The following is an 11,321-nucleotide window of genomic DNA, read 5'->3' on the forward strand; positions in this document are numbered from 1 at the left end:
TCGGGCTACATGCCGCACACCAACGACTACTTACATTTGTACATACTTATATCAAGTACAAGTAGTTGCAATTGCTATTGTTCGCAGCAATGCAATAATGCGGTCTCAAAGGCACAGGCCCAGGCCCAGGCACAGACAAACATACGTGCAGATGGATGTGCTGCTCGCATGCTGTTCGTTTATGTTGGTGTCATTTCCAACAATATGCACAGCAAGCGTTTATTATATCTGACAATGTTTCAAAAGTTAAGTTGCTTGTGGCCACAGCAACTTGAAACTTGACTACACACATACATATAAATGCACTGATTTGTGTTTTTTGTTAATTAAATACAAATTAAATAATTACTTATCTTTCTATCATCCGTTTTGCAACTCTCCCATTATGTGCCATCGATTCTCCGGTTCGACAAAAATCATTAGGCAATAGAAAACCTCACCTTTTTCGAATTCATCTAGCAATCATTGCGTTTAAAAACAAATCCATTTCAATTTTAAAACAAAGAAAATATAAAAATTTATATATTTCGAGATAAACAAAATTTATAGTAATTATTCTGAGTATGGCTGTTAAACATCTTACTAGGACCCAAAAGAAACACAAACAATGTCCTACAAATATTAACTCAGCGCATAAAAAGCTGATCCCGAAATATGCCAAGTCCAATAATAAGGTTCTTTGCCAGCAGCAGCGAATTCTGAAGCAGAACTTCCGAAATACATCCAAACGTCTGGAGCTACCAACTGTCCATCGTGTGTGGCGCAAAACGATAGTGCGGATCAAGCCTAAACCAAGGAATCTGGTCCCTCGATTGTTTCGTGTAGATCGGTTAACTGGGCTACCTCTTGACTACGAGCGCACTGTATCTAGGATAATGCACTACGTAAATCCACATATCTTTGACGATCCCAGTCCGGAAGAGCAAATGGAGAGACTGCTTACACGTGCATTGGGAGGAATTATAGATAACTGTAGTAATCGGTGTCCGTATTACCTTAGAAATCAAATGCGCACTTTTTTAAGAAGCCAGGGATCGAAGAGCACTAGAAGGACTGAAGGTACCGACAACGAGGATTTGAGTCAGTTTTACTGCGCCTGGTTAGTTTTCTTTGTGCTTTCTGCTCACTCATTTAATACTAATTTTTCAGCAAACGTGGGCCAATTATTCTAGAGCAAGCTCCCACATATAGAAGCAAATTCAATTACAACAGCCTTAAGATAAATACCAAATAGCCATGTCTATTGGAGTTACAATGCTGTGTAACTTTATGGATGTATAGCCATATGTTATACATAAATATGTTTTGAAATTGCTTGTGGTAAAGGACGGAAAATGAGTTCTTTGTATATGTTGGAAAATGCTTTGACGTGGTAATAAATCGAACAGCGCTATGCAATTAAAAACCCAGGCTAATTTACAAAATGAGTGGGTAATAAGTGGGTATATTTTATAGTAGGTGAAAGGCTCTGGCCATATTTTGACTATCGGACTAACAACCAGAGCCATGGTCAGTAATAACAGCTCAATTGTATGGAAAAGTATTTAGGCTTCCTCGCTCTCTAATTTGCTGCTGGCGCTTTCCCCCCCGCCACCGACCGCCAGCTAAAAAGCTAGCTGCGACGCATTCATGTCAATGGTTGTGACAAGTGCACTTCCAATGCTTTGGTGTAGTCACAAGCCTTGCTCCCTGCCCCTGCATGGACTGGCTGGGCGGTACTGGGCCACTTGAGTTGAGTTGACAGGCAGAGCCAAAGAGCGCGCATTTAACATTGTCAGAACAAGTGCCATTGTGGAGCACTTTAGCGATTCCGCAATGCCAATATATCTGCCACTAACTACACTGCACAGATCGGCTCTCGATCTGGGTGGGTGTTGTGCGTGTGCCAACTCGGTTAAGCATCAGGCAAATATGCCAAGTGCCGCCAGGCAACATTTTCTGTTCACTAATTTGAATAGCATCCAGCATCGCAAGTAGCGTCCTTTTAGCGGCAAGCTCATCCTTTTTAACATGATTTACTAGATACATATTTAATGCGATTTTTAAGCTGGGTACAGCAGTGGATTTTCTCGCATCTACAACGACCGAGCACGAAGGCCGCAAATTAGTCGCCTAAAGCAGCCGGGCTTGCAAATATCATAAGCAAGAACGCTACCTTTTAAAGTGGCTAATTATAAGAGTGCTTGGATTGGACTCTAGCCAGTCGGGAATTGTTGGCTGCCAGCGTGGACCTAAAAGAACGAAGCTTAATACTCATAGCTTATTTCTGCAGGTCCACTTGATCCCTCTGCCAGCCTGCTAGCTCTTATTAATATTTTCAAAGGGTATATGATCTTTTTATGCCCTGAACCCATTTAAAATGGGAATAAGGGTATATTGTATTTGTGCAAAATCCAAATGTATGTAACAGGCAGAAGGAAGCATCTCCGACCCCATAAAGTATATATTCTTGATCAGCATCAATAGCCGAGTCGATCTAGTCATGCCCGCCTATCTGTCCTCCGGGAGATCCCGACTAGAACCTCTTACTTGTTAATATTGTAAAAGCAGCCATGCAACATTTAACATTCTGATAAATGCGAAGGCAAAAGTTTTTAGTATCTTACTAAATTGATTATTTTTTATTCCCTATTCTTGTAATAGCCAGTTTATCAAATGTTTGTATAGACAAGCCCATGCTTGAAGATAGTAAATCAGCCATTGAAACCCGAAAATCGGTGTTCAATATTCGGTTTCCTTTCTGCTTGTTTAATACTTGAAGGGGAATACTCTTGTTAAACATCAGCCTTCTGATTGTAACTGCCATCTTTTGTTTACCATGCTCTTTTGTTTACATCTTAAGCGCGGGCTTCTTTAACGGTGTACGGCAATCATTTAGCTGCTACTTGAAATTGTTTTGGTTATTTAGCTGACGTCACAGACTTGTTTTGGTAAACAAACAAAACAACACTGAGACATCGCAGCAACGGTAATCGCATCAGCTTTTCCATCAGAATTCAGTTTTAACTCCTCATCATGGTCAGCATTGTCCTGTCGGCATCAGGGTCTGCCATACCCCTGGGCCAGGTCGCATTGGTTTGCCGGTTGGTGTCGCTGTTGCCATCGATTCTGCTTTTGACATGCGACAATATTGAGATATCGTCTCAAGTGTAAATTGTTATTGACATTTTGCGTAGCGTGCGCTTTTGACATCCATCCCCCTGTAGCAGAATCATCAACGTCAGTGCCACATAATTCTCATCCGCCCCCGATTTTCGAGCCGTTCTCCTACACCAGTAGCTGCTTCCTATTATGTTCTCCTGCTCTGGCTGTTGATTTTTTGTCTGAAAATTTGTTTAGTTTATGCATTTGATCGGTCTTCATATCATGATTTTTTTACTCGCATCCTGTTTCCATTATTAAACAACTCTACAAATATATAATTTTATTATAAACAAATTCAAGTATTCAGTATCGAAATTCTTTTGAGTGTACGAATTTGAAAACTCAAAGCTAAATTACATGTTTTCGTATCACCCAAAATTGCCTCATAATTTAAATAAAAATATTGAAAAATACCCGAAGCTACAGCAAATGATAACTGTTGACTATGCCGTTGACATTCTAATCGTAATCATTCACGTAGGTGCCTCTTCAAACCACATTAATTTGTTTATAAACTGTGAAAGTCGTTAGTTAGTTGCAGCTATACATTGTATACGTTGTCCTAACTGTGGACCTCCCACTTAGCCAGTGAGCTGTGCGGTCTAACTTCGGTTTGGGACCTTCATGGGCAGGATAAGTCGGCAAAGCATCAGGACTGTGGCGTTCATTTGGTTCGTTGTGCCTTATTCATTAGCTGGTTTCCGTTTCCGCTTCATTCAATTTTCTGGATGCCTTCACTGCGACTGACTTAATGCCGTTGACGTAGGCCTTGCGCTGAATGCTGTGCTACGTTTTTCTATAGTGCCCCTTGTTTATGTGTTTCTATGAAGCAAGCGGCCAAACACAATTTTCATAGGAGCTCCCTTGAAATGGGCCACTGGTCTGCTTTCTGCCAAGCTGACTCACTCTATTCAACAATTCATTTTCAATTTATCTTGCCTAATATCGACATGCTTTTATGGTCCGCCCTTTCGTGCCTGTTTGCTGGTAACTGGCTTAAATGGCTGACGGAATGAACGAACTGTGACTGAAGTGGCAAGGGTTTTGTGTCTTTTAACTTTGTTTTAGACTGAGTCAAAAGTATACGTTGATATAGGGCATTGGCTTACGCACACAGACGTTTTCCAGAGACTCGTCTGTATGTCGAAATGTATCTGTTTAGCAAATCTGATATTTTCTTACCTGGCTTATCGGCTTCTGCTTCGCATTACTAAAGCAATAATATAAGAAAATGCAAAGTGATACAATGTGTGTGTTTTATCAGCCGTTGACTGTCTAATTTACATACACTTGCAATTATAATTACTGGTAATAAACTAAAAAATGTACATGTATTGGCCATAATATGCGAACGTTATACATTTTTATAATATTCCACAAACTAGGCCACGCAGTTGGGTTCACAAGCAGGATAGGCAGACGAGCTCAGCTCAGCTCGTATTCATTTATTTTAATAAAGTAAAAAGCCACCTAACCATCAGCCTGTACATGAACAAATGCTGTATACTATTCCAAACTCCCTCGTCGTTGAAGGTAGTAAAATTAAAAATTTAAACGAGTTTGAAATATTTTTGTAAAAGCTCACACTTTTTGTCGTCAGTTGGGTACTGCATCAAAGATTTTGGTGTAGCACACAATCATACATGAAAACAAAAGCATGGAAAAACTGAGAATAGCTCAGGTCTCATTCATTAACATTTGTTCGTCCGCCTACCAGACTGTCAGCCTGATTATGGTTGTTCGTATTTTCACTACTTCTGTATTGCAAAAATAACAACCCCCACTTGGTGTGTTGTACACTTTTCTGTGGCAAGTGCAAAGTGCTTACATTTTTCTGGCAACGGAAATTCGCATTGCTTCCGGTTTTTTGCTTCAACTCCTTTTTACTTCGACTGCGGCTGTTGCTTGCGATTGCAAATATTTGTATGCAGCGGCTATGCCAAAAATGCTCTGCCAATACTTTCACTTACATTAGTATGTGTGCATGAAGTATTTATGTATTTATGTGTGCGGCAATAAGTTATATGCTTGTTGTCAGGCGCACGTAGTTGCCAGCCAATGCGAGCAACGAGCAGCGCTCTTGCCAAAAACAAGGGATTATAATGGCAGTGATGACCTACGTTCAGCAGCTTAACACGATTCCAAATTTTACATGCGAGCACGGAAAATTCTTTTACTTTTTTAATGGACCTGAAATGATTTCAATACAGAGTTATAAGCTTAGCTATCAATGTCCTGTTTGCTCCCAACCCAATTAAAGTACAGAGGTTACTAACATATTGCATTTAATATTTTTAATCCAGTTTTCAAATTGAAAAAAGCAAAAGAAATGATATCGCAATTTCGCCCAGGCGATAAATAAGTTTTTCTCTGTGGTCAAGGTTTATCAGCTTTATTTATGTCCAAACCATAGTTTGACATCGCCCTCAACACCCTCTATGCTTCCTTTAATATTAAGGTTTACTAGGATTGGCTATTGCTCTTATTGTTGTTAGTGGGACTTTCTTAAGCTCATCTCAGCTGACCGACCGCATGCAACTTTGTTGATATCGTTTGCTGGGGTCCATTTGCTTTCATTATATTTTTCGTTGTATACTATTTCAATTTTGTTAAGTTTTGCCGTTTCCCTTTGTGTGCGTTGCTTGCTTTTCGTATCTACGCGTAGACACTTGATGTCCCTTGCTACGTTCATAATGGAATTATTTGTATTAAATTGTGGCAACCAATAAATGAAATTGGAACAGATCTCCCAACATTATTACCACTACCTTCGTCTGTAGAGGAAGCAACACTAACACAATTGAAAACTTGTAGAATGAAGCTTTTATTCGCCTAAAAAACGCTTCAAATTAAATTAAAAGTTGTGGTTCCTTCGCCTTTGCTTCTCTTTGATTTCGCCTTTAGTGTTGCCATTTTGGAGTTCCTTGAGTCTTGCCCTATCTGCCCTATCTCGCATTTCTTTGATGTAGTTGGGTTAGGCTTGTTTATCTGGACCGCAAACAGTTTTTCCCTTAGGTCTAAGCTTTGAGCAATTTTTGTAAGTTTGTACAAGTGCAGATCTTTTTCCAATTTTTCGGTTTCCTTCTATACGCTCCACAGATTTCAGCTGTAGGACAGGGCTAGCCACGGCATAAAATCATTATTAGTTGCCACTGAAAGTAAAATAGCTCTGAAATGTACGTACTGGCTCTTGCACCTGGTGACTAGTGACAAGTGATAGGCGGGAGTAGTCATTGCATTATAGATTAGATAGATAGATAGATAATTCATGGAAGAATTTGACAAATGTATTGTATGAATTGTATTGTAATGTATTTGTTTAATTTGTCAAAATCAAATGAAATAAACTTTAAAAATTCGAAAATCATTTAAAGATTACGAGCACAATAACATATATGCTGGCTGCCCCACCCACGAACTTTCAGCCTTTTACATAGTGTTGCACAAGTCTATCAGATCCTGTTTAACGAGTTTAATAGCAGACAACATGAAAAGGAAAATAAGCTTTACATTCCTTTCTGGGACATGTTGTGGCACATTTCTTGACTGTCTGTGCTGCTAGCTGTTTAACCAGTTCAAAAGTCTTAGCGCCCTCAGAACTGTTGTCTTTTTATTTTTTTTTTTTTTTATTTAGTTTTGATTCATTTTATTTTCTCTGTGCTTTCGCTTCTAGCTTTCATCACGCTTTTGTCAATTGATTTATTAATAGATCAATGACATCTTATGAGGGTCGTTTGGAGACCCTCGCCATTGCAACCATCAGTCAACTATCGACTTGCAGCTACAGAAGGTCATGGATCATGTTTCACTCAATACCATGGCAATCAGGGACACGTCGCTTAAACGTTTTTTAAAAAAAGTCGTTTTATATTCGCGTTGGGGTGATCCGTAATAAACTTGCAACATCTCTTTCGGTCTTTTATATAAAGCTAACCCTGCTGTTCTGTGCGCGTGATTAAAAATCCTCTCAGCTTGCATTTACAATTTAATTTGCATAAATCACATTTTCTTTGCTTCGTTGTCTGCTAGGGAAACTTAACTAAATAACTAATAAACTAAATAAATAAGTTTCTATTTAAGATCAACTCTTGGCACTTGATGGCGCTGCTGGTTATACCCTGGACCCATTAAAAATGGGTATAAGGGTATATTGTATTTGTGCGAAATCCAAATGTATGTAGCAGGCAGAAGGAAGCATCTCCGACCCCATAATGTATATATATTCTTGATCAGCATCAATAGCCGAGTCGATCTAGCCATGTCCGTCTGTCTGTCCGTCCGTCCATCCGTCCGTATGTATGAACTAGAGCTAGAGACTTGAAATGGATGTGGGTGCTCCTAGTTCCCGCGCAGATCGAGTTTATTTCCGATAATCGATAACTTACTCCGTTTGCAAGCAATCGATAAAAATCGATATCGATATCCTGTTTTTTGGGCAATTTTGGTAAATAATAATAATAGAGTCATCAAACTTGACATATAGCTTCTAAAATAGAATATATATGTATTTGATGTTGGAAGAAGAGGGTTCTGTGTATCCCCTAGTCGGTAGTTCCCGATTAGAATCTCTTACTTGTTTTTTTTTTTTATTTAGCTGTTGTTATTTTTGTTTGTTTTTTATGTATGTATGTATTTTTGAATGTATCTATGTATGTATGAGTGTGCATATGCATGTATGTATGCCTGTATGTAGGTGTGCATGTAAGCATGTCTGCATGTATGAATGTATGCATGCATGCATGTAAGCATGTATGCATTTAAGCATGTAGGCATGTATGCATGCATGCATTTAAGCATGTATGCATTTAAGCATGTAGGCATGTATGTATATATGTATGTATGTATGTATGTATGTATGTATGTATGTATGTATGAATGCATGAATGTATCGTTTATTTATCTTGTTCTTATCACGGGCAATGCCGGGGTATACCCGCTAGTATGTATATATAAATATCAGAACAAAAATAATTTTTTGGTGGTCAAAGGGATCCAACGATGCTGTAAAACGCAGCTTCAGACTGCTTGCAGGAAATCTGGAAACTTAATAGAGGCGTTGGTCAGCTTTAGCACCGCAAATGGGGACAGTATTAACAAATAGAAAGCTTCGCTGAACTTACGCCATTCCAAGGCTCTTAGGCACAAACATTAAGTAAAATGAAGACGTACAGCCGTCCCAATCGAAGCCGCAAACGACAAGCTGTATAGGTTACTAAATGGGCCAAGATGTCGTTGCCATCAATGAGCATGTTTGTTAACAGGGCGGCATGTAGCCGGAAACCGCGAACTATAGCCAAGAAGTAAGAAAAGACCAACATGTAAGAAGGTAAATGTAGGAATACGAGAGTATTAAGCTGAGTGTAGCACATTTGAAAGTTCACAATGACTGCCAATTGCGAATATCGATTTTTGCATATTCCTTTATTCCTTAGTCAGCTTTTGCTTTATCACCCTTTACTGTCTTACATTGTTTATTTGGTTTGCCATGTTTAACAACTTCAATTTAAATACTTGGGTGTATTAGTGGGGCGGTACTAAACTACGACTATGAAACACTTACATACACGGTTATTAAACCTAAAAATTTTATAACCATAAATGGTGCTGATTTGATTTTGACACCTTGTACACCTCTACATAAAAGCTTATTAAAATAAGTCTTCGATGTTGACCCACTTAGGTACCCTTCATCCAGCTCATGTAATAATCATTTGTGTTGTACAAAGAGGATATCTTCGACTATTACTTGTTTAACAAGTACAAATGTCGTTATGTATGCTGTTAAAGCACTTTAAAAAGTAATCATATAGATGGCGTTGCTAAGCTCAAAAAACTCGGAATATTTGTGAAAGGAATTATTAGTTTTTAGCACTTGAGATCATTGAAAAAGGTGTTTTTATATTAATAAGGTACACACGTTTTGTGTAAACGTAAGTAAGCAAACGGATAAATATGCACAATTTAATGCACAAATGACCTCGGCCGGTCATGAATACGGAAATTGAACAGCATAAAAGCACAGCAAAGGAAGCAATTTTCCCAATGACTGCATTTGCACAAAATGGTTAGATTTAAACAAGTCACTTGCCAACTGTAAGGAAGGGAAATAGAGAATAGTAAGATTTACTGATTGCATAGCGCCATATTAATTAAAAAGAAAATAGTTGTACATGCCCACACTTACACGCATTCACACACTCAAAGATACATAAGCAGCCGATGCGAAGGAAGGTCTAATCAGTTATTGCATTCTTAAGTGACCTTCCACCTGAATAGTGTGGAAGGTTGTCATACGATATACTTTTTAGTTTTCTAGCGTAAATGTATATTTGAAAAATTAATTTTGTAATGCAGAGGCAGATCAGAATCCAGGCTGAATAGAAAAAAAAAAACAAAATAAAACTCTGGGAAAATATTTAAAATGCAATTCCAAAGCGATTTGTTTTATGGCCACTGCTTCTAAAAGGAAAATTACTCCAAAGGAAAAAAGCGCATCCATCGTCCAACCCACAACTGTTTCGTTAGCACCATTTTTGGATCTCTTTATATCCGTTTCCGGCGTACGGTCGACTGCACCCGTGAGAAACTGTGGTGCGGAAAACTTAACTCGTATTTGATGTTGCCAAGCAGCAGTTAATGCTGCATGATTTATATCGAGACGGCCAACGGCAGACTCCGGCGGTCAACTCATTATATGGCACTTCATTCACGTAACTAGAATACAAATACATACGGATATATACATGTTTGAAGCATTTGCCTTTCTGTACGGTTTTGGTTCCATCCATTTTGTAATATGAGTGTCATGACTCTCCGGTTGGGCATATGTGAGATTTTGGATATTTCGTTGCTCTTCGTGAATTTTATATTCAACCCGATTTACATGTTGCTATCCCCGCGTTAAGTTTTTTATTTTATCAGGTTAGAATATGCGGCTCTTTTGCCCTGATAGATTCGCTCGATGTCCTTACATTGTACGCTTGGTTAGGACATCTTCTTGCCCTGATGCTCTTTTTGTGGCTTTCGCTTGCGTGTTGTCCTGTATAAAATGATTTGTGTATCCGCATTTACTTGTTTTTTTGCGCAAAGACCATGTCTACTGACGCACTGGAGAGCATAAATCAATATTCAAACATTTGTTTAACTCATACAAAGTAACGCACACACACACTTGGTGTAAACTCACACACCTCCAGATTGGCACACTCAAATCATACACCGAGCAAAACTTTTCAGACCCAACTGTGACCTGAGCCCCACAAATTTATAGCTCACTATAAACAGACATATTTATAGTGATGTTCGTTATTTGTTTCAATAGTCTGGATAACGAGACGGTCTAACTTTAATGTATTAGAACTATATGGGAATCGTTTTCTATGTGTGCTTAAATATGTTATATTCACGCCATAGTATGCTGCACAAAATAGAAACTTACATACAAGGACATTTACACCTGTGGCTACCGTGGAGCTGTTTCATGGCTTGATGATAGTTTTGTTGCCGGTCAAATGATTAGAGGACATTACTTTGAGTCCAGAACTAGGCTGCAAAATAAAACAAAGACGCGTGCTAAGTACATTTAGAGCATTTTATAATATGCGCAGATGCTTATCATTTGCATTATTGTCTATCTGAAAAGTTCGGTGCCTAATGTGGGATGACCTGTCGTGTTTGTAAATTGGCAACTATATAATCAAAGTTGAGACCAATTCTGGGCACATTTAAGAAATAAGGCCGATTGTTAGTTAATTGCAGAAAGTGGCTTAAAATCGGATAATCTCAGCAAGGCGCTTAAATGAAAAGTCCGAAAGTTAACTTGCCAAAAAGAACAACAGAAAGAACCACTTAAGAATATTGTTTTTCGAGAAAAATAATTGGAACATAAATTCGTTTGACCTCATTTAACTTTTAAGGAGACACACCCCCCGTAAACATCTATTCATTACCTGAACCTGCAACGGAACCAAAAGATTTGCGCCACTTGCAGTAAATCTGTTAAAGCAGAATAAAAAACTGTGTCAACAGCAGAGCCCCAAGTAAAGCATCTCAATTTGTGAGTAGGGTAGCAGGGATCAAGCACGTTGAAGAGGAAGACGTTACCCCCAGCACGAAACAGTAAAATAAAATACTAAAACGCTAGAGGCATTTATAGTTATTTCACTTTTATGCCGTTG

At 38.6% G+C, this 11,321-nt stretch overlaps 1 protein-coding gene across 1 annotated transcript; it reads left to right on the forward strand.

Moving 5' to 3' along the window:
- Positions 1–494: 494 nt before the first annotated feature.
- LOC6635613 (uncharacterized) lies at positions 495–1,410 on the forward strand. Its single transcript, XM_002059096.4, has 2 exons — positions 495–1,099; positions 1,150–1,410. Exons 1-2 carry the CDS (start codon positions 564–566, stop codon positions 1,232–1,234), a joined length of 621 nt encoding a protein of 206 aa, XP_002059132.1. The 5' UTR covers positions 495–563; the 3' UTR covers positions 1,235–1,410.
- The last annotated feature ends 9,911 nt before the right edge of the window (positions 1,411–11,321 follow it).

This window comes from Drosophila virilis, chromosome 4, assembly GCF_030788295.1.
Source record: "Drosophila virilis strain 15010-1051.87 chromosome 4, Dvir_AGI_RSII-ME, whole genome shotgun sequence".
Classification (NCBI taxonomy): Eukaryota; Metazoa; Arthropoda; class Insecta; order Diptera; family Drosophilidae; genus Drosophila; species Drosophila virilis.

What these genes read in the sequence shown, in the direction of transcription:
- LOC6635613 (XM_002059096.4), top strand. Translation starts at nt 564, where the DNA reads ATGGCTGTTAAACATCTTACTAGGACCCAAAAGAAACACAAACAATGT. An exon ending in AGTCAGTTTTACTGCGCCTG is followed by an intron (nt 1,100 to 1,149) that starts GTTAGTTTTCTT and finishes CTAATTTTTCAG; the next exon opens with CAAACGTGGGCCAATTATTC.